The following is a 26,696-nucleotide window of genomic DNA, read 5'->3' as shown; positions in this document are numbered from 1 at the left end:
ACTTCAAGCCTAAGTGCACACCATGGCCATTCTCCAGCAGAATAGGTTCCAAGTTTGTCTGTGGATTACAAAGAGCCATTTGAGTATATTAAGTCTTGCACATATTGGAAGCTAGCCAACAGTCCAGTAAGACCAGTATGGGTCAGAACTGTCTCAAACCACAGCTGTCACTTAAGCTCATCAACTGAGATGAAGCTCCATGATTATAAAGAGGACGAGGAGGAAGGAAGTTGTAATAGATCAGAGATCTTTTTCAACTTGTGATATATCAGTTTAATGCTTGTCAATTCTATGTTCATATAATAATTATAATACAGATTACAGAAGATTTCTTTACATCTGAATAAAGACTGAATAAACACCTTTGAAACGAGCAGATACTCTCTCTACACAGCACCAACTTAATGACAAAATAGCAACCTTGGAAACGTCTGAGAGATACAACATTATGTTTAGAAAAGAGAGACACACGATACACAACTCGTGATATCAAATTTCTAGTCAGGTGTTGTGCGAATAAAAATGTTATGCTATTTTTTACTTTAAATATACCTTCTTTAAACATGGCTCCATTCTGGCAAGCATTAACTTTTAAACTGGGACAATCACCATCTCATGGTGATATAGTGTCTGCTAAGCAAATGCTGAAGCCTCGTCACTCCTCAACATTTCAACCATCTCCCACGCACAGCATCTCAAATGCTTTCTCCAACAAATAATACTTTACCAGAGACAAGTTTCAGCATTATCTGCAGAACTTTTGAGAACTAGAATACACATGAGATGTTAACAGCAATTTATCTGACACAAGAACAGAGAGAAAACATGTAAAACAATTGTGATTTTGTAAATTACAGAAAATGAAATACTAGACATCAAGCCTTTTCTGAACTTCTGCACACAGCCACATGCACACACATTCACACAAAAAGTTTGCAAAGAAAACAGAACAAAGGCAATGAGTTTTCCTCCCTTTCAAAAATGATACACTGAATGACCGCTTAGATTTAATTCCTAAAGCATCTATAATGAACACAATATCGGAACAAAGCTGCACAAACCATTTAAACAGCTGTCTTGAGAAAGTACTCAAGAGTACAATGTCCAAAAGATCCATTCATTCCTAACAAATACATTCCCCTGATGAAAAGAATCACGAATTGGAAATTATTTAAAACATTCACATTCTTTACAACTGAAAAATACCAATATCAATACTGCAGCATTCCCCAGGGGTAGGTTACCTTTCTTAATGCTAGAGCAAACAAAATAAACACAATTTGGTCCAGAATAAATCAGAGCAACAAAATAAAACCTTATGCTTTCCCCTCATACAAATTAGTTCCACCTGCTTTAAAAAAAAACGTGATTTGGTTATGACATTAATCTACACATGGTCAGCAAAGTCAGATCAGAGTTATCGAATTTATGCATAATAATGATTGCTCTTATCCCCCCTCCCAATCCCCCCTTTCCCCACACATGGCAATGAGATTCATGAATTTGGGACGGATAGTACACCATCTACCCACTCTTAAACAGAAGGATTGCCACTTGTCCCAGGTAGAAGTAGATAAAGTGCCTGGTCTCGTGTGTCACGTAGCTCCCGAAGTTACGGCCCACAATGCAATGCCATGTGGGATTGTACTTCTTATCAAACTCCTTTTTTATATATGCTGCAATATCCTGAAAAAACAAATTGTTATGTATCAGATATGGGAAAACTTCAAAGGAAAAACAAACCAACAACCAAGCATATCACTTCAGCGTACAGACATACCTTCTCGATGTTGTACTTTTCCAGCGCTTGTGTTGCACAATCCACAGCATCCTGCTGCATTTCCTCGGACATATCGGCATTTTTTATTACAGCTTTGCGTTCAGACATCTTATTTGACCTGCAACAATATGTAAAACACCAGCCATAGCGCCTACATAAGAAGTCGTTATACTTTCTCAAAGCCTATTACTTTAATTCATGCTGAAGAAATAAAAGATACCTAAATCATGCAATTATCGTCTCAAATGGATCACAACTATCAATAATCAGTAAATCAATAGCAAACCTGACGAGGTTACCTCTCGTAACACGGACTGTTGCTGTCACATCCACTTCCATCTCATGGTAGAATTTGCCGAGAAAATTACACGTAAACTGAAATTTGGGCCAATCAACCCAGTCCCATACATGGGCCACAGATGGCAGTAAAATATTAAATACTGCACGAAATTGAGCGTCCAACCACGACTACAAACTATGACGAGAGGGAAATGTAAAGAATGCCAGTTTGTGTAAGATATATGGAAAAGAGGTGTTCCTTACCTTGGATTGCAAAAAACTGCTTACACTTGGCAAATTAAACCGTTGCAGCACTTACAAAATGCCTTTAATTAGGTATGCCGGCTTCAAACTACGAAACACTATTTTTCCACAACCATTAACTCTTTCCGGGCAAATGTTCTTCATTGAAACAAAATTCCAGCGTTCTTATTGGCTAGAGCGCAGAGTCTTCTACCAGAGTCTTCTATCAACCCATCATGCAATGGACTGCAGTTTTATTTCTTCTTATTACTTTCCATGCGCAGTGGCCTTGGTTACAAGAGTGTTGTACGCCGGAAAGCATGCAAATTTCGAAAATTGAACTATACTTTAATCTAAAATCAAAACAATGAAACATACAGAGGAATGCAAGCAGCGATTCACAAAATATAATCTCAAACACCTTACAGCAGCTTGAAATACCAGGCATTTTGGGGAATCCAATCCATGCACTACGTGGTTATGAATTAGAATACTGAATTACTGTACCAATTAATGTTCAATTTAATGGAGTCAGAAAATGTTGCTTTTATGGTACTGCTCATGGGATGTTAGTCTAGAAGCACAGAAAAGAGACAGACTTGTCAAAATGAGCTCGTTCTGTGACTACATTTTGAAACGAAAAAGCCCTGTGACATGGCGTGAAGCATTAAAATCAAAGTAATGCCTTTTACCAGTTTCATATTCCACTACATTGTCCTTTCTTTGTGAAATGCTGTGTTCTAAACAAACTTTCCGAACTGGCATTATTGTGTTACTGAATATACGCAGCTTAAAAATATATACCGGTGTTGTGTCTGTGATTTGATTTACCTTTCAAATGAAGGAAACAGATATCTCTTCCCTTAAATGCTTGGTTTCTAGTTACATGAAATACTACACTAAAATAACAACGTACTGAAAACGTTTCTTATAAATTTAATTTTCTACACCAATGTTCTCTCATATAACATGAAATGTATTCCTTTACAATTACAAACTCCATAAAATCGTAATTCTTCGTACTGTGTCGGTAAAAATCGGTTCGAATCGATGGTTTGTCACCACGGTTATTACATGGAGTAAAATTTCCACCATATCCCACATCCGAAGGTCGGAGTCGCGGTTACTATAGTTTTCATTAACAGTGGTTTCAGTTTGTTCTACAGCAATTCTGAAATCTGATTCCAAGAGTTCGTACAGCTAATGAATGGAAACTAACTGAAGCAGATGCCTGCGGCAAATTTATAGCTTCCTGGAAACTTCTACTTATTATTATTATTATTATTACAACTTTTAAAATGAATGTTTTCCATAATCCTAACGTTAGTCGTCTTCAACTTGATAGTCCTTTGCTTGCATGTCACGATATATCCTTCTAATGCCAGATCACTAAACTCTACGTGCTTTAAGTGGCATGTCTACTGTATAATCTTTATGGTCCTTATACTTCCTAATCCATGGGCAGCAGTACTTTACCCAATCTCTTTTAAGATGGACTCTTCAGATACGTAATTACCATCATTACGATCGATTACGATACTGTGCGGGTCCAGTGTTTATGGAGATTTGCACTCTTGTAAACAAGGGCAGAAATTACACCTAGCTTGTTTCCATGGATTATTTTTAGCACCGAGGTGCAAAGAATTCTTTTCTGCTGAACTGACTGCACTCACTGCTTAAGATTATCTCATTGAAAAGTGCCGTATTTATCTAGAATTTATATGAAACATAACACCTGATGCGTTGATTGTGCTATGAACCTTTCACAGAAAAGTAATTTTCTTGACATTTACCATCCTTCCGTGAAATTACGACAGCCATGCTATTACGTTGGCGACCTGTGCCCACAATTCAGAGGAACAATGCCTTATATGCAATTATCAGCGCAATGGGGAGGTGGTGGTGCTGGCTGGTTTAAGGTTAATGTAGTGGTGTGAATTCCTGAGTGGCAAAGGAAACAGTTGATACCAAAGTGTATGAAGACTAGTGCGTGTTCAGGACAAATTGTTGTAACCTCCGTGATGTTGAACTGAACTCTTATAATTCTTTTGGAGATATTTCATTTTGATTTTATCATTATAACCTTGTTGCCTAATCTTCTGTAACAATGCGATATGCACAACTGGTTATGGGACCCGCTGGATGTGGAAAGGTAAAATTAGCCCAATTAACGTAACATTTCGGAGAGTAAAGAGAAATCCGAAGACTCTAGATTGCCCATTTTGTTTTCCAGATATGTATAAGAACCAGAATATTTGCTGCATCATATGTCACATTAGGAAATTATTTTTTGTTTCTGTTAATAAAAGATGCTGTATATACAAAATCCTCACAATTTTAGGTATCCTTCCTTTACTGATATTCACAGCAAACCCTGAGAAGTTTGGCAAGACATCCAGTTTGTGGCAGTAGCTTTTAGACAGTTCAGTTGAACACCTTCAGTCATACAATCACAATGCAACACACAGGACATAAACGAGTATATGTAGCAAAACGAACAAATACTGCACGAAACTACCAGTATATGTAACATATGCAAACAATACAAAAGAAGTAACATATAACAAGAAGCAAGAAGACAGTACAATGTTCATACCTCATATATTATAACTAAACATAATTTCATAATATTAGACAAAACATTATATATATAATTTTAAAGACTTTTCTTTTAATGTATGCTTTCTGAAGATGACCCGTGTGGGCTGAAACATGCTGAAGTCAGTGAAATGAATTTGATTTGTTTCATTCTGGTCCGTCACACTAACAATTATAAATACAAACCACTCCGTCCAGTGTGACATATAAGTTTTTACTATGCTAAAACTTATCTCCCTTACATGTTTCGGTCCTTACGGGCCATCTTCAGAGGGAACATCATTACAAACTGGAAATTTAAAATACATACTTATAACCTATAGTACACAGTACGCATAAAGTAGAACGTTTCACAATCACAGCAGCTTCCTGGTGTTGTAAAGTGTTTAAAAGTTTCTGAATGTTATTTAAAAAACCTTTATTGTCAATAGATACAATTTTTTAAACCAAGTAGGTTTGTGTCTGTACTCCTATTGTCCTTGTATGGGCAGACTTTGTGCCACCTGTCTATCTTGATGTTCAGGGTTTGTTTGTGGCTTGCTGTGTTGTTTTCACTCAATAAAGAACTGTGTGACTTTATGCGTACTGTGCATTATAGGATATAAGTGTATGTATTTTAAATCAAAACACCTATTGTGATGGTAGTTTCCAGTTTGTAATGATGTTCCCTCTGAAGATGGCCTGTAAGGACCGAAACATGTAAGGAAGATAAGTTTTAATGTAGTAAAAACTTATATGTCACATTGGATGGAGTGGTTTGTATTTATATCAGTAAAATGAATTGCCTCATACATGTTACACTGGATGGTACTCATAACCATAACAATTACTTCTCTGTCTCTAACCGTGTGTTGCTTCTCCTATAGAACTTAAAAATTTGATTTATATTACATTGGCCTGAGCCTGGAATATCTGAAATAATATGCAGGGTCTTTGAGAAGTCTGCTGAGCTATTCAAGAACCTTGCCTGAAGTCATTATCACTGTATGTCTAACAACTGGACTTTATCCTGAGGCACATGAATCCAATCCTGTTCACATTCTCACACCAAATTTCTCAGTATCCATCCAAATTTTAATCTATCTGTGCATAGGTTCTGCAGCGGCCTCTACCCTTCATGTTTCCTAACTTAATTTTTTATTCACCTACAATATGCAGATAACCCACAGGACTAACCCAACAAGGTCTCGAATTACTGTGTAGTATTTGATTCATACAATTATAACTTAAATCATTTTACCGTGGCTACTGTTAATACCGATGCTAATTCATCTTCTTAAATAAATGTTCATGAAGGCTTAACAAGGAATGCATATATTCATAATTTGAATCATTTATTTCATTTACAAGTGTGTACACATGTATTTGTAATGAAACAGAAAAGTTGCATGTAAACCAATCCTTAAGGGAATATACCCATGCCAGGGGGGGATCTGCCACCACCTCCAGGAATTTTGACAGAACATCACAATTGAAGGGAAAACAAAAATTAATATAATCAAAAAAGTATTTATTTTTCCATCCCGAATACTCCAGAGCAGTGGTTCATCAAGCCTGGCTTGGTGGTCCATGAGATTATTTTTGTGCTCCCATTATAAACGAGAAGGGAAAAAATACTGTGCTGCTGAATATTTTTAATATTTTACAAAATATGTTTACCTTGTATAATGGTACAACGAATACTTTGGACTGGAAACTGCAAATGGGTATCTCTGATGCACTGTGCGGGCTCTGTCACCTTTGTCATTAAACACATGTAGTAGGAAAGTGTATGGTGACAGGCATTAACATTTCGTAAACACTGCTAAAGAATTAAAACATTTTTAATTAATTATTTTATTTGAATCAGTTTTAAGCTGATATGCAGCAATTTAAATGTTGAAGGAGGTTACCTGAATATGCAGTGTGCTGCTAGGGGGTCCGAAGATTAAAAAAAAAAAAAAAGAGTTTGAGAACCACTGTTGTTGGGGGATCCATAAGAATATTTTTAAATGGCTGAAATGTAAGTCTGTGAGGAAATTTTCTGGCCATTGTTTAATCTGACATACAACTCAATGCCCTGTTGTGTGGGTAGCACCCTCATTATTCTGGAGGCAGTATGTTCAGATCTCTAGCCTGACCCGAGGTCTTCATGGTTTTCTCACTCCCTCCAGGAAAATTCTAGAATAGCACCCCAAATTATGACACGACTTTCCTTTCACATCCTCTGCAGTCCACTAATACTACACTTCATTGCTACATAATCTGAACTACTGATACTGTTAAATAAATCACAGATAAGAAACAAAAACAGTCACATCAGAAATTGTGACCGTTTCTGTATCTCCATATGTAAGACAGAAGTAAAGATGGTGAATGTGTATAAATGTTTGCAGTCCACATACTGTTCCACAATAGTCAGACATGCAGCAGATGAAAGGAAGACTATCGACGTTGTGAACCTGGATCCTGCGGCTGAATATTTTGATTATCAACCCCTAGTCGATATCAGGGAACTTATTCACTTGGATGATGTAATGGCTGATGGTGAACTCAAATTTGGACCCAATGGTGGCCTTGTGTTTTGTATGGAGTGAGTATATTGCTTTACAAACCATTAGGTTTATCATAATCTGATTGAAGTAGGGTAGCTCAGTCACCATAGTAACTAGGATATATAGGCTGGATGATGGGTGAATTGGGGTTTGATCCTTGGCAAGAGCAGAAGCTTTACTTTGAAGCTTCACTCAGCCTATGCAGTGAGTTACGGGGGCTCCCTCCCCTTGGCATGAAGCTGACCATTCACCTCCACCTAGGGCCAAAGGTTAAGAATGGAGCTGTACATGAACTCCCGTCTCCATGGCACTGTGTATAAGTAATAATAGGAATTTTACCTTAGCTTCTTTAATGGTACTGTTTCAGTTCGATAAGCAGTGAGACTGTGCAGAAGGTAAATGGTGACTACTTAAAAGTTTTGGAAGGAGGGGGCTGTGGCTGATTTCAGGCACTATCTTGACATTCACTTGGAAAGAGTGAGAAAAACTAAGATAACCCTGCAGAGGGTACTAGTAACCTGCTAAAATGTGAAACCAGTGTTTCAGGTATCTCCTGTGTCTCCGTCATCAGGGTTGATCAACTGAGATGGAGACCAAGGAGATCTCTAAAACATTGGTTTTTAGTTCAACTGTGGATTTTAACACACTTACTCACTGTGAAAACTTAAAATCTCGCATGCTAGTAATCTGCACAAGGTTTGATTGTTGCAGCTAGAATGGGGCAGGCAAGGAATGTAAACAATTTTGTTGGGGAAATGGCCACTTGGAAGATCACAGATGTAGAAGGAAAACCTTGCACTATAATATTGTTTTGTTTCTATCAAAGCTGTAACATTAAGATGAATTTCTTGGGAACAGGTTCTGAATATCAGAATAGGACAGAACTGGCTCAGAATCTTGTACTATCATTGGCTTTGGTAATAGGGATGTTCTGTCATCATAATGTTGGTCTTTATGAGACTGAAGGTTCTCGCTGTGATAAATATTATGATTAGTTTTCTGGGATGTGCTGCTATATTGTGTGGTATAGAAACTTGCTACAACAATGTTCAGGGTAGAAGAGGGTACTCCAAAGATGCGGACAGCAAGTTCCTCAAAATGTTGGTGCCTCTCTACCATTCTAGATGGCATCACATCTCAGGAAGACTAAGTATGTTTTAATTTTCAGAGCCTGAAAGTTATTCTGCCTGTTGCAGGTATTTAATGGAGAACCCTGACTGGCTGGAGGAGCAGCTCGGTGATGTGGATGACGACTATGTTTTGTTCGACTGCCCTGGCCAGATAGAACTGTACACACACATGACCATCATGCGACAACTCGTGGACCTGCTCCAGCAGCGCTGGAACTTTCGTGTGTGTGGTGTGTTTCTGGTGGACTCGCAGTTCATGGTGGATGGATCCAAGTTTCTGTCAGGAACAATGGCAGCTCTCAGTGCGATGGTGAACTTGGAGCTTCCCCACATCAACATTCTCACCAAGATGGACCTGCTCAGTAAGAGTGCAAGGAACCAGATTGACAGGTTAGTAAAGAGCAGCCCTGATATTCAACAGCAAGGAGGTTTTTACCACAATAATGTTCTAAATGTGTTTCAGGGAGGTCCTTGGCTCAAATCTCAGCCCCACTATAGACTGTCCTGACTGATCTCTTCAGTAGTACTAGGGATGTAACCTGTTGCAATTCCATGTCACATTTCTAGTGGTCTTCCTAGATTTTTGTTCCAGCTAGGCTTTTAATGATTTTATGCCTTTTTTGGTTGTCAGCGCTGCCCGATTTTCTGAGAAGTAGTGGGTCTGGAACGGGGTCCACTCAGCCTCATGAGGATAATTGAGAAGCTATTTCAAGGAAATAGTCCAGTCTAGAAAATTGAGATTAAAGGCCATGGGGATTTGTTGCGCTGACCACGTGACAACCTCTATGTGCAAAAGTTGGCACCACCTTTGCCAACAAGCGGCAGTCAGTCAGTCGGTATAGCTCACTTTCGGACTATAGGCCACAGAGTTTGGAACTATGTAGTTTTTGCCTCTTGTGACATAAAGGCTGGAAGTTTGTAATTTTATATTGTTCACATTTATTTGTGGAGAATGATCTACGAGTACAGGTCTTCATTCTTAGCCATATATGTCTCCTAATTCCATGAATGATAAAATCATCCCTAATGGAACTGACAAAAGTAGACTATCTTAACCATTTCCTGTAATGTGTTGGAAGTCTTGCAGTACTTTTCATTTTCCCATATAGGTTCATGTTTGAAGCCTTCTCCCACCAAATTTGTGGTGTTAACCAACACATCAGGATCATGAGCTCAGTGTTACCTCTGCTAACATCTGTTTTAATCATCCTATACCATAGTCCTTTTACTTTTATTTCTGCACAAATTAATTTGTAGTCTGTAGGAGCGTCACTGGAAAAATAGGATGTGGAATGGTTAATGTCAAATGAAGTGTGCTTCATTTGCCAGCCTGTCAGTCTTATGCTACAGAATGAATTTCTGTACCTATTCATATTTGCTTTGCTGTCAAGGTACTTGCAGCCTGACCCCCACAGCCTGCTGGGAGATGTGCAGACGGGATCAAAGTGGAGTGAAAAGTATCGTCATCTAACAGATGCTATTGGTCGCCTTGTGGAGGACTACAGTCTAGTGAGGTTCTATCCTCTTAACATCAAGGACGAGGAGAATATTGCTGATCTTCTGCTCATGATAGACAACATGATCCAGTATGGAGAGGAAGCCGATGTGAAGACGCGTGACTTTGAATATGAGGATGGGGATGGTGATGATGGAGGAGATGAGTCTTAGATCATTCAGTGATAAACATCTGGTCTTTCACCTGAAGATGGAGACAGAATCCAGTCTCCAAAACGTTCTGTGTTTTAAATAAAAACAGGACACTGGATAATGTCCAGAAACACAGTAACTATATTAATATACAATCATCACAAACTTTTATCTCATTTGCTTTATCAGCTATTTACCTCCATAATGTAAAGTGATTGCAATGGAAAAGGACTCCCAGGTAGATCTTTCAAGTGATTAACTTATTCACTGCCATTCCTCTGTACTGGGATTTAACCTGCTGGTCCACCATTTTTCCACAAAATCTGAATTTTGAAGTTACTACATTCAAAATGGAAATCAAAGCGAACAAGTGAAAACAACTGACAATCCCCAAATATTTTATTTATTTTTTTTTTTTTTTGCTTTGGCAACTATGCTTAAAGTTTCTCTGCATTTAAGTATCAAGCATCTGTAGGAGAAAATTATATTTATGTTCACAGAGGCAGCAGCCCATCACTTGACAAAACAAAGTAGACTTTACCTGTGGGGTAGTGAGATTTGCCATGAATAAGGGAGCATACCCAGAAATCAAATGTAAATATGAACTCAATTTTTAAAATAAATGTACAGGTTACAAATTCTCTGTCCTTCATTTCAAAGTGTTAAAAACCCACTGGGATAGCCTTAACACCTGAAACAAATCACCATCCTCATGAATTATTTGCAGCCCCACACACCAAACCCAAATTTCTCCTGTTCCAAGCATAAAATCATACAGAAACAAAGTTCTATTCAATAATGCTGTTCAGGTTACCTCAACTTAAAGCTTGCATTTGGTTTGGCCCATCACTTTTCAGAAGTCTGCTCTGCTGCTTCTGCAATCCGTTTTTCTTGTGCTCGCTTCTGTTGTGTCAGAAAATTGTAGAATGAATCTCGCTCCTTCTGTTCTTCAATTTCTGCAGCAAAATGAAGGTTCACAAGCGGAGGGAAATGAACTAAGAAGTAAACTGTATATCAAGAGAATGTAGGAACAGTTCAATAATTTGCAGTTCCAAGTTCTGAATGTAAATTGGTAAAACAAAGATAACTGCATCATAAAATTCTCTTCACTAAAACGATCAAGTTCAAACCCAGTTATGTCACTAAAGCACAGTATGTCCCATTCAGAGACAGGCTGAAATACTGTGAACCATCAATGTAAGATTTCTTTTATGAGCAGGGAGTCACTAACTCATGGAGCTGAGCCCTTCTTGAGAAGCCGCCAATTGTGCAGCTAATCAAAAATTTTCCCTCTGTGTTTACGTCTAGACCAACCTCCTTATCAGCATCAGTTAAAGTTTGTGCACTTTTCTTTATGGTATCTATATTATCACCCCGAAGGTTCACATCATCAGCATAGACCAAGAATTGATATGTCCCATTTAATTTCAGTCCCACCTGGATTTCCTGGACCTTCCTAATGGCATATTCTAAAGCAAAGCTGAGATCATGACGATAAGGCATCTCCTTGTTTTAGACCATTCTGGATAGGAAAACTGTCAGACAAATGTTTACCTATATGGACTTTACTATACGTTTTGTTTAAACACATTTTAATCAGCCTAACTAGTTTCATGGTTACCCCAAACTCTATGAGAATATTGTATAATACTTCCCTCCTAACTGAATTATAGGCTTTCATCAAGTCTATGAATAGCTCATGTACTGTCTCATTGTACTCCCATTTTTTTCTCCAGTATCTGACAAATGAAAATGATCTGATCAGTAGTTGATCTGCTATGTCGAAACCCACACTGATGATCCCCAATAATTTCATCATGTATGGACGTATGTATGAAAGAAGAATATTGGATAAAATATTATATGAAATTGATAGCAGTGATATCCACCAATAATTACCACAGCCAGTTTTATCACCCTTCTTGTGAAGTGGTACAATAATAGACTCCTTCCACTGATCAGTCAATTTCTCCTTATTCCAAAAACAGGGTGGGCCAGACTCAATTAGGCAGTTTTTGATTATTAATAACTAACCAATCCAACAACACATGGGATAATGGGAAAGTACCTTTTGTTGTCGATATGTGGCATCATTATACGGTATGCTGTGAACGAGGTCAATACTCTGCCTACTTAGTGCACATCGAGGAAACGTCATGGCCGGTAGGTGGTTGTCTATCGAGCAGCGTGTAAAATGTGTGTGCCTTTTCTCAGTTACTAACAATGTATCAGAAGTCCAGCACAAGATGTTGGAAGAGTTTGGACCGCCAGCAGTCCACAGGGACACAATCATCCGAATAAACAAACAGTTTGATAAAACTGCCAGTGCTTTGAATCCCAAGCATCCTGGTCAGCCGAGAACTGTCCGAACTGCTGACACACAAGCACATGTTGCTGCGGAACTGGCATCATCTCCTCAGAAATCGAAGTCTACCCGCTGTTTGTTGGCCCTACTGGACATTTCGAGGACAAGTTTGCGGAGAGTTTTGAGTGACATGAAGCTGACGCCATACCATCCATGGCTTATTGATGTTCTTAACGAGGACGACTTCGACAAGCGACTTGAGTTCACCGAGTTGATGCTGACCAAGTTTCAGGAGAACCCTGACCTTATCCGGAATATTGTCTGGACTGATGAGGCCAAATTTCACACATCAGGATTGGTACAACTGCGTGTTTTGGCGGCCAGAGAACCCCAGTGAATATGTGTAGAAAGGCGTGTGAAAATGTTGCTTTGCGTCTGCAAGCCTGTGTTGACTTAGGTGGTGCCCAGGTTGACCAGCATCTTGAAAATAGATGACTTATCTGTGTGCGATTCCATTTTTGTAACCATTGCAATTGTTAACATTTATCAATAAACATAACATCTAATCAAAAACTGCCTAATTGAGTCTGGCCCACCCTGTAGAATTAATTAGCTTACGGATCTTAGAACGTAATATTTCACCTCCTGCTTTCTGCCAGAATTTGATCACTATCTGGCAATTTATACCTTTTCAATTTTGCAACAGCAATTTCAACCTCAAAAGGGCTAGGATCAGGTACTGACAGCTCAGCTGTAAGGATTTCTGTCTGCCTAACATCACTGGCCATATGCACATTCAATAACAGAGAAGTAGTTCTTACACTTATTCAAAATGTTGTGGGAATCTGCAAGCAGATCACCATTCTCATCCTTCACTAAGTTACGGCTAGGCTGGTACCCCCACTTAAAGTCATTTACTCCTCTATACAGGTCTCTATTCTTGTTCTTACTGTTCATTGCAAGCTCATCAATTCTCTCTTTCAGACATTCCGTCTTTTTTCTTGAAATGCCTGTTGGTTTCAGGTCTTATATTGTTCAGATTATCCCAGTTTATTTAATTTTGACATTAAATTGAAGGAAATCTTAAATGGAGGCAATTTAACACTGATTATTCATTCCCTTGGGATCAGTGAAGTAGAATGTTACCTAACAGAAACATCTGATGGGGGTTCCACTATACTGAGTTACACATGAGTGCATAAATATCTGAAGTTGTTTCCTCCTCTCCTCTTTAACACTGAGCGCTCGGCCTGATGACTGCAGTGGGACAACAGCATTGAAGCTCAGGTTCTTGTGGCAGTGACTATGAAGAGTGAAGTCTTTTAGGTTGTAACAACATGTAGTTCGGAGACAGACCAACATTTCAGAGTAACATCATGCTTTCATCTTCAGGGTCAAAGAGTGAGTCAAGCAAGAAATCAGCAGACACAGGTGACAAGCTAGCTTATCTAAGCCGTACACTCCTCTGAAACACTGGGCAGTCTCTGAGCTACACAGAAGACCACATGCTTCATACTCATCACCAATAAAACTTCAAAAGCAACGCTGAATATAGAAGTGTTACTCTCCTTTGAAGTTTCTTTTATTAACGTGCCTCTGAGACTTGGGTGAAATCCAAGGCAGATGAAAGATTACCAGCTCTATTTGAAAGAAGAGTTCTCAGCTGCATTTTTGGAGTAGTGCAGGATAAGGGTACATGGAAGAAGAGATATAACCATGAATTGTCTAAGCTATTTAATGAGCCAGATATTAGTAAATATATATAAATAAACATATTAAACTGAGCTGGACATATTATGTATGAAAAATAGTAGAACAATCAAGATGTTTCCATACCAGACCTGAAGGGACTAGGAAATTGGGAGGCCCAAATTGAGAGGGGAGGATGATATGATCCAGGATATCAGGGCCCTGGAAGTGAAGAATTGGAGAGGCATGTGGCTAGGAATAAAGCAGACCAGCTGAAGGCTCTGAAGACTGCCAGGATCCAAACAGCACTGTCGAGCCAATCATGATGCTTTGGTTTATATATTGTGACACTAACAAAGAAAGCAATGACATTGTGGACAAAGAGTGTGTACATTTGCTAATGCTGCTATAATTGTTTCATAAGTTGCAGAGCAATGAACTACTACATCGAAAGCTGGGTACTGAAAAACTGATCACCTTACCTTGCATTACCAACTGAATAAGACTGAGTACGACTGAGACCATGCAACATCCTACCTTCTTCTGTGAGATGTGGTACGTTCTCCTCTCCTTCCTCATCTTCACTGCTCTCATTGGCAGGATGCTTTAGGTAGACGTCAGCCAGTTCCTGTCCCATTGGCACTTCGGTCACCAGGGAAACAGGTTTCCCCTCCCCCTCTATTACCTGCTTCATCTTCTGTTCTTGCTGCCTCATCTCTTCGACCTGCTTCTCCTTCTTGATTCGTTCCCATTCTACTCTGTAATCTCTGTCACAACAGAACATATAAGTTTCTATTAATTTAATTTTACCGACAGCTACTGCATAAGACTAAATATTTGAAAGTAAAGCACAGGGTAGAAGGAAACTGGGAATGTCAACACTGAAATGGTTTGAAGGTGCAGAGAATAATATATGAGAGCCGCGTGTGAGGAGACAGAGGCACAAGGCAAATAACAGAATGGGCATCTGTAGTGAGCAAGTAAATTCTATATAGTCTTCTGTTAGCAAATGGCAGTTCTTCACACCAAGCAAACTGGCGTGAGTGGTAATGCTTCTGAGTATGTTCAAGTGATGCCTTGTTTGAATTTTTCCCAGAACACAAACTATCCAAACTGGGACTTTTTGTGGTCGTCCTTAGTCCCTCGCTTAGGCCACAATGATTCTTCCCACATCATTCACTAATCATCCTGCCACTCAACAAGTTATGTACAGAATCATTAAAGAAAACAAACTAAAAACAGGCAGACAGCAAGCAGAGCTTGTTGCCTTGTTCATGCTGATTTCTTGCTTGGCTTATTCTTTGAGCCTGATGATTTAGTTGACATGTTCCTCCAAATGTCAATTCACTGCACAGCATTATATCCCTAAAGGCAGAACTCTTCATAACCACGCCTGTGAGAACAACAAGTCCTACATATGAAATCAAAATGTATTCATATAATTAAACAAAGGAAAGGGAATGAAGTCTGAAACTGCACCCCAATATTCTACCTCAGTAGCCTTTCCTACGATAAATACTTGAAAGTGTATGGAGTAAAATTAATAAATTTTGGTCTTCTCCATTAAATCTCATCAAACATGTGATGCAGGTGCTGTGCATTTACAATACTTCAGAAGGGACATGTTTCGAAACTGTGCATCCTGAAATTCTGTAAAGCAACCCAAGGGCCACTCTGCTACCCTGAAGGTGAAGGCAGAACATTCCTCCAAAGTGTTGGTAATAATCTACCAGACTGCACTGCATCACAATCCAGAAGACAGTGATCTTCACGATACCAAACATGAGAACCTCAGTCCTCACACAGAAAATACTCTGTAAATGAAGTGACACCCACTTTTCATACTCGTCTGCTGCATCCTGAACCAGTGTAAGGAACTGTGACACTCCAGCACCAGTCAGTGCTGACACACCAACACACCGCAAGCTGTTGTAGAACTCGTCCAAAGCAAGCGACATGGATCGTGTCAGGTTCGAGATGTAAGAAGTTTCTGACTCCAAGGCTTCTTGGAAAGCTTCAAAGTCACGCATCCACTCCACTGCATATGAATGCTCCACAACATCCACCTGTAGATTACATAATGGTCAGTGAGACATGGAGATACATTATAAATCTTACAATATTTTGAACATTAGAAAGTAACCATGTACCTTGTTCATGGCCACAATGAATGGCAGCTTAGTCTTGTAGAGAATGGAGCAGGCATACAGCATGTTAGACATGAATGTGACGGGATTCACGCTGCGTATCGTATCCATTACATACACAACTACAGTGGGGAATGTGGATGCCAGGGCTTCAGTCACAATGTTCCCTGAGGCAGACCATGTGAACACCTCAATTTGGCCTGGAGTGTCAATCACAGCTATTTCATGTGTAGAGGAGGCCTTTTCCAGGAGGGAGATTACCTCATTAAACTTAGTAGCAAAGAGGTTCAGGGAGGTGACAATGGCTCCATTGGGACCCAGGCCATACTGTTTCATAACCTCCTTGTAGTTCACGGTGTCTCGTATGTCTGGAACATTCAACAGAACTTGTGTAAAATGTAAAAGGGCAAAAAACTGAATATGAAAGAAACCATGAGGGAGAGTCAGTAAATAGGTCACAAACAAAAGTAAGACAGCTGCAATGGATGTAATAGGTTTCTTATTCATTAGGTAGCAGCATTGTCCAGCTTCATGACAGTCTACGTTGCAGATTCACATATGCATGTTCAGAGGCTAGTTTTAGTAGTCAAAATGGCAACTATACATGAGGATTGTCCTGCTGAAGAGCAGCATTCTTTTGTGCATTTATTCTGGGCAAAAGGACTCAATGCAAAGGATTTCATAAAGAAATGTTTCCTTTTTATGGTAGGAAGTGTTTTTCATGTAAGGCGGTTCAGCCTTGGTGGCAAACGTTTCGTTAATGAAGAGGATGAAATGGAGGTGCGGAAGTGGCTCGGACAACAGTCAAGAGACTTCTATGCTGCAGGTTTCAATGCAATAGTAAAGCGATGGGACAAGTGTATCAATGTTGGTGGAGGATATTTCGAGAATGTTTTTTCCAGATTTGAATATCACATGTTTTATATTTTATATCCATTTGTGATGTATTTACTGATTCTTCCTCACACATAATGTGGACAGTACCAAAACTAATAAGAACTGGTTTCTATCACATTATTTTATTACTTACTTACTTACTTACTTACTTACTCATGGAGCTGAGCCCTTCTTGAGGAGCCNCCTTCTGGCTTTCCCACCAATATCCTATACGCATTCCTCGTCTCCCCCATTCGTGCTACATGACCTGCCCACCTCATCCTCCTTGACTTGATCATTCTAATTATACTTGGAGAAGAGTACAAGTTATGAAGCTCCTCATTATGCAGTTTTCTCCAACCTCCTGTCACTTCATCTCTCTTCGGTCAAAATATTCTCCTCAACACCCTGTTCTCAAACACCCTCAGGCTATGTTCCTCCCTTAATGTCAGAGACCAAGTTTCACACCCATACAGAACCATAGGCAAAATTATAGTTTTGTATATTCTAATTTTTATGTTTTTGGACAACAGATGAGAAGACAAAAGGTTCTGGACTGAATGATAGCAAGCATTACCCGAGTTCAATTGCCTCTTAATTTCCTCCTGAATCAGGTTTCGATCTGTTATCGTTGTTCCCAAATATCTGAACTGTGCCACATTTTCAAAACATCTGTTTCCTATCTTTATGTCATGATTTTACCCTGCATTTTGGTGACGAGACAGTAACATATACTTAGTTTTCTCTGTGTTTACTTCTAGACCAACCTCTTTACTTGCGTCAATTAAAGTTACATTATTTTATTAAGAAACAAAAAGCATCAAAATTGAGCCAGTTCTCAAAAGAGCTTTCTTTGGGGGGGGGCGCTTCCATGTCTATTAATGGTAGATTCAACAAGCCAGTTGGCCCAGGTAATAATACTTGAGCTGAAAGTGGAAGGTTTGTTTTGAATCTCAGCTAGGTCACTGGCCATCTTGACATGCTTTATGTCATTTTCCTCAATCCCTCCAGGCAAATGCTAGGTTAGTAACTTGAAACAGGCCATGCTGTCATCCACTAATCATCCCACAACATGTTTCTATTTAGTTTGAGATGCTAACAGCATTGCTAAATTAGCCATAAAGAATAATGACACAGTCGTAAGTCATCTGAACACACTGTCTGAACTAAAACATTGTATAGCTTAGAATGTGATGGGGGAAATGTTCACAACATGTGAATGCTGGCATTCTCTCCCAAAAAGAAGAGTCCAACGCATGACTGGTTACTTCATAGGCTATTTAATGATGATGTTTCTATTGCAAGGTTATGGGACAGTGAATGAACTAAGCAGTCAGTCAGACCTACTTTACGTGTTCTCATAAAAAGAATATAAAGTTGTCCCTGTGCTTAACCAATTAGGCACTATGCCACTGAGATGCATGAGGGAGTGGACATATAGTTCCATGCTTTCTTGACTTTGCACAAGTTGGAGGTGAGAGGCCAGCTTCACACCTCGGCCATTTTATTGTTAGGGAAAAATCCCCAGCGCCCATTGGATAGGAGGCTGGGTGGGCCCCACAGCCGGTCTGGACGACATAGAGGAGGGAAAATTCTTGACCCTACCAGGACTTGAACTCCAACACCTCAGTCATCCAACCCAGGGCCAGTTGTTATACTGACTATGCTATCCCATTATTTTATGTTGTTATATGTTCTCATGGCAGTAAATATTAAGCATATGGCCTTCTGGGATATGCCACTACGTTTTGATATACAGGTTCCTCCAAAAGCTGGTAAATATCTATCAAGCTATGCAGCAAATTCATTAAGGGTTCTACACCAGCATTTGCCTGAAAAGACTGAAAATCATGGAAACTTGGCCAATGTTTGTAACTGTGTACTTCTGAGATACAAGTCCACAGCATTTCTACTACATCAAAGCTGATCAGTTCCTACAATGTCATGATTACCTTCATGGCCCCTACATATCTGGATGGAACATGGACAGCTTTACCTTTGAAGATGACTGTCCTCTGGAAAGTGACCACATAGTATGGTGTCCTGAGGGAATCTGTTGCCTCTATCTTCAGTATTGGAGAAAATGGAGCAGGAATCCAGAATTTTGGCAAACATCTACCAGACTACATGGCATCATATCATAGAGGACAGTATCTACCAAGTCACTGTCACAAGAATCCTGAATCTCACAACTTTACGTTTCATTGAAACAGGCAGCATGAACTTGGAGAACCCTAACTGAATGTACAAGCAAATGAACAGTCTTGGAAATATACACTGTCACTGTTTGTATAATTAACAGAACTTGCACATTTTGAAACCCTCTTCTGGATGACTGTAACTTTGTTCAAACAGCCACAATCTTTTGTTGATGATCTGAAGGATCCATTCTGTTTGACTTTCATGAACATTACTCAAATATTTTTACAGATATTACACAGGGAAAGGCAAATTGACACTGGCTTCTCACCATAAAGCCTTGTGCTCAATTTCAAGTGACTTTATGCAAGATTCATGGTGGATGAAGAGGCACTGGAGTAAGCTTTTCTCTGAGTTTCCTAAGTTTTCCCTGCTAATCATCACTGAACCATCACTCTATACTTGTGTATTATAGCTCTTTGAGATAGTTGGAGGGAGGGGGGGCTCCACTCAGTACTCGGCTGGTTACATAGAAAGGAACTTAAGTTATGTATGGTTATGAACAGTACTGTCTTTTGGGATATAATGCCATGTAGTCCACTGAAAGTCAACTGACATTCTGGTGGAATGTCTCACCATCTTCAGAGTCAAATAAGCCAAGCAAGATACCAGTGTGAAAGCATGTGGTTAGCTTGCTCAGCTAATTTGACCCCGAAGATGGAGGTGAAATGTTCCTCCAAAATGTCAGTTGACTTTCAGCAGGTTGCATGACGTTATATTCCAGAAGACAGTACCCTTCAACTTATGTCTAAATAAACAGGAAATTCAAAATACAAGACAGAAGCTTTTGGAAACCAGTCCAACTTAAAACACTGTCATGAAGCAGTATGGCAATATGTAAACTGAATCATAATTATCAACCTATATTTGCTGGGTATGGGACCTCTAGGCATGCTGGATCCAGATTTATTGCATATGGCCGGTGCTTTTGTCCATAGAGATGTGATACCAGCCTCTGGACAAATGTAGTTTTCCCAGAACCAGCCATACCCAACACAATGAGGCACACTGGACGACGCACGTTACTCGCAGCCACAGCACCTGCTGGGCCTTCTTCAGTCATCTCTTGAGAACCAGACATGTTCTGCAAACAGAAACAAACGTTTGTGTCTTGAGAGTGGTCTTCTGCGATGTGTAATTTGGTACATAGGTGACTATTTTCAGATGACCATGACCAACTGACTGCTAAATTACTGCTAGCTCTTGCCAGCACAGCGATTCTTTGTTCTGGGTCTCGCAATACTCATGACCATATTCTGCTGTCTGATGGCTCTCGGTACAACTCCAGTCACTCCAGATGATAATGATAACCTCTGATGTAGCTGTATAAAATAAGCTGAGGACTACCGAGAAAACTGCAAGAACTTGGGGCAAAATTAATATTTTTATAGTGATATTCAGTGATATTAGGTTTTCTAACATAACTACTGCCCATCTGTTTAGAGCCGGTTGTTCTCAACTGAATGAGCATTGGATTTAATCATGTCTATTAGATGAAATAAGGATTGAAGGGAGTGTATGGGCCAGTCAAAGATATCATCCTCATTCCTTCCCAATGGTGTTGCTGCAACTGCCACCTCACTACTTCATGACACACTTCTCTTTTGCTTGCACGCAACCCAGAGGCTACATCTAAACACTGCCTAAAGATGAACTGTTGCTTCCTTCTGCTGCCTACAAAATCTGTAATGTTATTACAGTGCCAAGAAAGCCACTAGTGCCTGCACTATAGTTCTCTGATATAATCTTATGCCAGTGCCATCTGTCAACTGGTTGTATGCAATTTCTAAGTGACTTTCTATTTTGTGGGTTACTTTATGACATGGTCAGTGTTTAGACTATATAGTGTGGATGACAGGATAAGTAGTGAATTGTACAGGATGCAGGAAGAAGCAGACAGTGTCTAACTGAGGTACCATTCTGGGATCTGCTTGAAGGGACTGAACAGAACCAAAGTTGTCAAGACAGTCAGTGTCCTAACTCAGATGCAAACTGAGCACCTCCCCAATACAAGTGTTGAGAGTTACAGCTATGCCAGTGCACTCAGTATTTACAGAAATGTGTCCCCTGCAGCTTGTACGTATTACAATGCTTAACAGTGTCTGAAATTACCAACAATTGTGTAAAAATTATGTCTCATCATTTGGTCTGGGCCAGAACATACAATCAAGCAGAAAGTGAATATGATAAGCAGAACAAACAAAAGATGCTTATACTGTGACTCAAAGAATATTATACAATTATGTATTACTGTATTTTGAGACTAGAGGGTCTTTACTTGCTCAGTGAAAGTACAGGTGAGAAAGAAAAGTAACGCATTAGAAATAGACAATTAGTAACAGCCAACTGAATGTCAGTTGAAACGACATTGTACTAAATTATGGGCCTGTATGAAGTTGATTTTTCGTAACTTTGTAGTTACCTGCGCACATTCATAAATTAAAATGAATTTTTTGTACTCTTGTATGTACTCTAAAACTGTCTGATTTTAATTACTGGTACACAGAGCAGCATACAAAAGGCAAAACCAAGAACAACCAAGAATGCGAAATAATATGCTTCGGACAGACAACAGAGAAATATTTTCGATCCCAATTCCCCGTTAAAATAATATAATGGCAAATTACTGTGAATATCTAGGGCAATGGCGATCACTAATCAATTTTAGTATGCCTTGCAATGTATTATGTTTTGGGGTTATGTCTTGATCACGGAACCTAATGTGTAAACAGTGATGCAGTTGAAGTTAATCGACACTTTTGTAAATTAATTTCCGCAACTACAAATGATGACTTTCCAAAATACGGTTAATTTCGTACCTTACTTCCTCCGCTCGAACAAACTCAACACAAATTATGCTTGTTTTCCTACATTCTTATGAAATACAACCTGCAAGACAAACCACGGTTCCTAGGCAAAGCATCTAAAGTATACAAAAACGGATCATCACTATATGTCATTAACCATGAAATTTACTACATAATGATACCGCTTGTAGCGCTATACACAGTTCTGTATTAGTAATTCATGACCAGTTTTCTTTCAAACACGAATTTCTTGGCGAATAATGTACCACACGACAAATTGGATTAAAAAATGCATTTCTAAAGTAAAGTACCAGCTATCTGTAGTGTACTTTTCTATTTTAATAAAAGAAATTGGTTTATGAGGTCATGATTCTTTGTTATCTCCTGGTTCAACTTTTGAATTAGTTGACCAAGTTTCGTTAAAGGAGCGACCCTAGCACCACGTAATCATTAATAGTGAAATTACGTATAGTACTACATTTTACAAATAAATCATTCGAAACTGTGGCTTTGTTCATGAGTTTTTTGTTATGGTGCTGGTGGGATCTGGATATCTTGCATCAAATGGTAGTATGACTGACTGTTTGGTGTTCAGTTTTGACCTAATTGAGGTACTATTCCAGCATATGAGTGAAAGCACTGAAGAAAACGAAAACGTTCTTGTGTATTTCTTTTGATACTTACTGCTTTCAACATTCTGTAACACTGCATCTTTTTACATGTCCAAAAGTTGTGTTATTGTACCACGTATCACAATTTTTGAATATTCAAGAATAATCTGTTAAATTAAAACATTTAAACCTCCTCATGAACAGCCATGGAAAGAAAAAAAACTCTCATCTGTTAAAGTTAGCTGAAAAGTTAAGTGCTATGTGAGGTTACCTTCTCTAAGTACATGAAATTAGTGTCCTCATACATGACTTTCCTCACTTTAGTGTACTAAAGACAACAACATATATTGGAAGTTCACACTGGGGGAAAAAACATGTAAAATGCTTCCTTCAACCCATATCCCTCCCCCAAAGAAAAACCAGGGGGCCAATAGAAATAAATAAGAACTATTTTATTCTGTCACCATAACAGGTAGTATGGACACCACACATTTGTTGTTTCTGACACATTTAGGCTCATTAAGCCATCATCAGTTGCTTTTTTTTCTATATTCATGTGTATTTGCTAGTATCCTTACATTGGCTAATGTTTACATATTGGAATACTGATTTTTATTAGTGGCATGTTTTACATACTACTAAAAAACTCAGACACAATATAATGCTAAAATATTTCTAATTAGGAACTAGCTGATACCTTTGACTGGGCTGCTTACAGAACATTGTCATCTGGAAGGATACCTGTTTACCTAAAGGGGCCATAAAAATGATGTAACCTCATGGCCTATATATCTGCAGGCTTTTAATTGCAAATTTAATTGCCTGTGATTCTATTTCATGAAGCCAAGTGACTACCATAATGCCCCACCTGGCAAGTGGTTCATCCAAAGTGTGGTACTGCTGAAGAGCCAATTGTACAAAGGGGATGTGACTGGTACTATTATATATCCCTCAGGTGTACTCTGTAGCCTCTATTGGATCGATGGAATTGTACAATAAATGAACGAATGAACAGACCACAGCTAGATGTGGTGCAAGGGCCAGTATTACCCATCCCTTTAATCTGATGTAATCTTGTGTAATAAAGAACCTTCACAGTGTTAAAATTAATTTATTCACATCCAAGAGAATTATGCACCAAGGCAGACACAAACTGACACAAATATATCACCAAAATTGCAAAACAAATGTAATGATGAAATATCACCATCTGACTTGTTTTTATTAACAGCACTGCAGAAAAAATCATTTGCTAATGGCAAAATATGAAATGAATAGTGAATAAACAATCACAAAACTGAGACCATGAGTAAAAAACATCTCTGAAGACATTCTTTTCCTCTCATTCAATGCACAACAGTGCACAACTTGTGATAAAATGATGACACTCTATGATACTGTGTGCAATAAACAATGCATGAATCCAGTTCTAGGTAAATAAACTCCCATACATGTGATTGCCATGTATCACACGAACTACAGTGCTCCATCAGTGAACTGGGTCCTTATAGATTCATTTTGTGGTCTTCTTGGTTATAAAATGGCAGTCTGATAAGTAGTTACAGCATTTCTGAGGAACACACCACCTCCATCTTCAAGGTAGAAGTAAACTAAGTTGGGAAATAGCTGGGTCATATAAGAATCCAATTTTGTTCTCCATAGACCAGCCCTCCCTTTCTTCCTATATAACCTCCTGATGTCCTGAGAGGTCCCCACTCACACCCTGAAGATAGAGGCAGTATGTTGCTCCCAAGTATTTGTAGGTACTTACACAGTAATGGCTGAACCATGTAACTTTAAAAATTACTGCCACATCAATCGCCATATTAGCACTGGTAACTGTGGTTTATTTTTAAAAACAAAAAGCCTAACTCTGTGAACTTGTTACTTGAGGCAAATTCTAAGGTTAGGCTTCGGGTGTTAATTTTACATATAAATTCTAAGGTCTGCAGTGCTAAATATAGCAGTTAGTAACCTGGGTCATCTGCTATTACATAAGTACCTGCTGGTAACCTCTATCAGACAATACAGTGTCATAAACCAGATGACAATGTAAAGGCTTACTGCTTGAGATCTCATATAGGCCATTACACTTGTTATCCTGTCTCACATAAGCCAAGTCTTGCCATAATCCTATCATATAAATGCAAATATTGAGATTTATTTGGGGTTAAAATTAGTTCACAGGGCACATCAAAACTCCTACAGATAATAAGGAGCTGATTCATTCGAAATTTCCAAGTTCACAGTGTTCATCCATTCAGTTATGCCTGCTGGTATTCTAAAACATTCTCCCCAGTATTCAAAATGCTGTGGTGAAAGTGATCAGCAGGTCATTACCTCTGATCCAGGCAGAATTAACTCACAAGAAACATCTTATACTCTTGCATTTTGACATCACAGTGCTACTTGAGGCCTTTAGTCAGAAGGCCGTTTTTCACTGTGTTTCTTTGTGAACTCTTCAGCATTTTTAACAAATTTCTTCCTGTCTTTAAGATATTCTTCTGCTAGATCAGCTCGCAGTGGATGTTCTGGTTCAGGATCATTGACTAGTGCCACTAAAGCTTGTATGACTGGGGAATAAGAACCAGAAAATATTATAACAAATTACAAAACATACTGCGACATTTACATCAAATTTTTATTATAAACTTTTCAACATACCTTGGTCTGTCTTGGTTGCTGGCTTCCAATTCTCTGCACTGATGATAGGTAAACAAACCTGCCCTTTTTCATCAATGTTGGGATGATATATTTTTGTTTTAAAGTTTATCTTTGGAGGTTTAAATGGGTACTCCGCAGGGAAGTTGATCTCAATCCGAAAGGCGCCTTTGTTATATGGTGGGTTATCCTGAAAATGTAAATACATACTATTCTTACATCGATTATCACGCGACAGAAATAATAAAAGGAAATACACTAAGGTAATAATTACTCACGGGAACAATAAGTCCTTGCCATGTTAAAATATTTGACTCGTCTACCTGAATGTCTCGGAATGACTTCATTCCCGAGGTACGGATATCAGCCAGCTCCTGTGGTAAAACATCACATTACTTACTTCGAAATCTTCAATGTAAATATAATAAACTCATCACGCATCTTCAAAATCGTTCAAAATACATGCAATATTTCGTTTAATTTACGAAAACTTAACAAGACCACGAGAACCACGTGGGCAGTAGCTTCAGGAATTTTACAATTTCATCTACTTGGAATGTCATTGGTAGTCGGAAAACATACACATCCAAAAATGCATGGTATACACTATTGTTCACTTACACTATAATTACTTATATATTACTTTTCATAAGAATTTGATCAGCTGAATGTAATTTGTACTTTGTACGCGGTATTAACGCATGAAAACGTTTTTTCCCATATCTACATACCTTCTGCAACCTACGGGTCGCTGCCATGATTAATATTCTCCGACTAACGGAAACACAACGCATGGCAGAAGAGCTGCATATAACGAAAATTAGTAACAAATTCCGTCTTATATTAGGTACTGTGTTATTTCCGTTAATAGTAAATTACGTGTTGATATTTTGCGTGATTAAATAGCATATAAAATTGGGATCAGTGCAGTGAAATAATAAAAGAGTCAATTTATGTATTTTTAATTAAGCTATCGTTACTGTTATGTTTGACATGCTACACCATGAATGTCAATGAAAAATAAGGGTGTAAAAGATTAAAGTGTTACCACACTGTAACCGATATAAAGTGAAAAATATTATGCATCCTTTGAATATATATATGACACTACAACATTGGTAATCCGCGTCATGTCTTTCCTTGTAAGCCATATTCAAAATGCCTTTAGGTTGTGAAGGTGCAATACTTTA

General features: G+C 38.7%; 4 protein-coding genes across 7 annotated transcripts; 1 reads left to right on the top strand and 3 right to left on the bottom strand.

The window, feature by feature from the left end:
• Nucleotides 1-249: 249 nt before the first annotated feature.
• Nucleotides 250-3,326, bottom strand: LOC111862842 (dynein light chain 1, cytoplasmic). 3 transcript variants are annotated; one of them, XM_023848569.1, is made up of 4 exons: nucleotides 3,134-3,326; nucleotides 2,810-2,876; nucleotides 1,781-1,898; nucleotides 250-1,686 (listed from the first exon to the last, which is right to left on the bottom strand). In XM_023848569.1, exons 2-4 carry the CDS (start codon nucleotides 2,863-2,865, stop codon nucleotides 1,525-1,527), a joined length of 336 nt encoding a protein of 111 aa, XP_023704337.1. In that variant the 5' UTR covers nucleotides 2,866-2,876; nucleotides 3,134-3,326; the 3' UTR covers nucleotides 250-1,524. The 3 variants fall into 3 exon arrangements, with proteins under 3 accessions (XP_023704337.1, XP_023704339.1, XP_023704338.1); XM_023848571.2 differs by lacking the exon at nucleotides 2,810-2,876 and having other exon boundaries at nucleotides 3,134-3,323; XM_023848570.2 differs by lacking the exons at nucleotides 2,810-2,876; nucleotides 3,134-3,326 and adding an exon at nucleotides 2,324-2,621.
• A 468-nt stretch (nucleotides 3,327-3,794) lies between these two features.
• Nucleotides 3,795-10,805, top strand: LOC111862802 (GPN-loop GTPase 3). Its single transcript, XM_023848491.2, has 4 exons — nucleotides 3,795-4,454; nucleotides 7,276-7,472; nucleotides 8,631-8,954; nucleotides 9,956-10,805. Exons 1-4 carry the CDS (start codon nucleotides 4,410-4,412, stop codon nucleotides 10,230-10,232), a joined length of 843 nt encoding a protein of 280 aa, XP_023704259.1. The 5' UTR covers nucleotides 3,795-4,409; the 3' UTR covers nucleotides 10,233-10,805.
• On the bottom strand, nucleotides 8,800-22,353 carry LOC111862801 (GPN-loop GTPase 1). The gene is made up of 7 exons (XM_023848489.2): nucleotides 22,247-22,353; nucleotides 20,289-20,511; nucleotides 16,356-16,720; nucleotides 16,042-16,271; nucleotides 14,743-14,972; nucleotides 11,026-11,167; nucleotides 8,800-8,919 (listed from the first exon to the last, which is right to left on the bottom strand). Exons 2-6 carry the CDS (start codon nucleotides 20,506-20,508, stop codon nucleotides 11,058-11,060), a joined length of 1,155 nt encoding a protein of 384 aa, XP_023704257.1. The 5' UTR covers nucleotides 20,509-20,511; nucleotides 22,247-22,353; the 3' UTR covers nucleotides 8,800-8,919; nucleotides 11,026-11,057.
• A 1,587-nt stretch (nucleotides 22,354-23,940) lies between these two features.
• Nucleotides 23,941-26,339, bottom strand: LOC111862855 (ubiquitin-conjugating enzyme E2 L3). Of its 2 annotated transcripts, none has more exons than XM_023848609.1 (4): nucleotides 26,238-26,339; nucleotides 25,785-25,880; nucleotides 25,510-25,696; nucleotides 23,941-25,418 (listed from the first exon to the last, which is right to left on the bottom strand). In XM_023848609.1, the coding sequence occupies exons 1-4, from the start codon at nucleotides 26,298-26,300 to the stop codon at nucleotides 25,264-25,266; spliced, it is 501 nt and encodes a 166-aa protein (XP_023704377.1). In that variant the 5' UTR covers nucleotides 26,301-26,339; the 3' UTR covers nucleotides 23,941-25,263. The 2 variants fall into 2 exon arrangements, with proteins under 2 accessions (XP_023704377.1, XP_023704378.1); XM_023848610.1 differs by lacking the exon at nucleotides 26,238-26,339 and adding an exon at nucleotides 26,128-26,229.
• Nucleotides 26,340-26,696: the final 357 nt, after the last annotated feature.

Source organism: Cryptotermes secundus, unplaced genomic scaffold, assembly GCF_002891405.2.
Source record: "Cryptotermes secundus unplaced genomic scaffold, Csec_1.0 scaffold462, whole genome shotgun sequence".
Classification (NCBI taxonomy): domain Eukaryota; kingdom Metazoa; phylum Arthropoda; class Insecta; order Blattodea; family Kalotermitidae; genus Cryptotermes; species Cryptotermes secundus.
This window is presented reverse-complemented; position numbering and strand designations above follow the sequence as displayed.

Bases quoted from the DNA above. Each gene is read 5' to 3' on its own strand.
- LOC111862802 (XM_023848491.2), top strand. From the start codon at position 4,410: ATGCGATATGCACAACTGGTTATGGGACCCGCTGGATGTGGAAAG. The intron at 4,455-7,275 runs GTAAAATTAGCC...AAATGTTTGCAG, and splicing joins GACCCGCTGGATGTGGAAAG to TCCACATACTGTTCCACAAT. The intron at 7,473-8,630 runs GTGAGTATATTG...TGCCTGTTGCAG, and splicing joins GGCCTTGTGTTTTGTATGGA to GTATTTAATGGAGAACCCTG.
- LOC111862842 (XM_023848569.1), bottom strand. From the start codon at position 2,865: ATGAGCAGTACCATAAAAGCAACATTTTCTGACTCCATTAAATTGAAC. The intron at 1,899-2,809 runs GTACAGTAATTC...ATATTGTTGCAG, and splicing joins ATTAAATTGAACATTAATTG to GTCAAATAAGATGTCTGAAC. The intron at 1,687-1,780 runs GTATGTCTGTAC...TTGTTTTTTCAG, and splicing joins AAAAGTACAACATCGAGAAG to GATATTGCAGCATATATAAA.
- LOC111862855 (XM_023848609.1), bottom strand. From the start codon at position 26,300: ATGCGTTGTGTTTCCGTTAGTCGGAGAATATTAATCATGGCAGCGACC. The intron at 25,697-25,784 runs GTGAGTAATTAT...TTACATTTTCAG, and splicing joins GGCAAGGACTTATTGTTCCC to GATAACCCACCATATAACAA. The intron at 25,419-25,509 runs GTATGTTGAAAA...CTTATTCCCCAG, and splicing joins AGCAACCAAGACAGACCAAG to TCATACAAGCTTTAGTGGCA.
- LOC111862801 (XM_023848489.2), bottom strand. From the start codon at position 20,508: ATGTCTGGTTCTCAAGAGATGACTGAAGAAGGCCCAGCAGGTGCTGTG. The intron at 16,721-20,288 runs GTTGATAATTAT...TGAATGTTCCAG, and splicing joins CCCATACCCAGCAAATATAG to ACATACGAGACACCGTGAAC. The intron at 16,272-16,355 runs GTACATGGTTAC...TGTAATCTACAG, and splicing joins TCATTGTGGCCATGAACAAG to GTGGATGTTGTGGAGCATTC.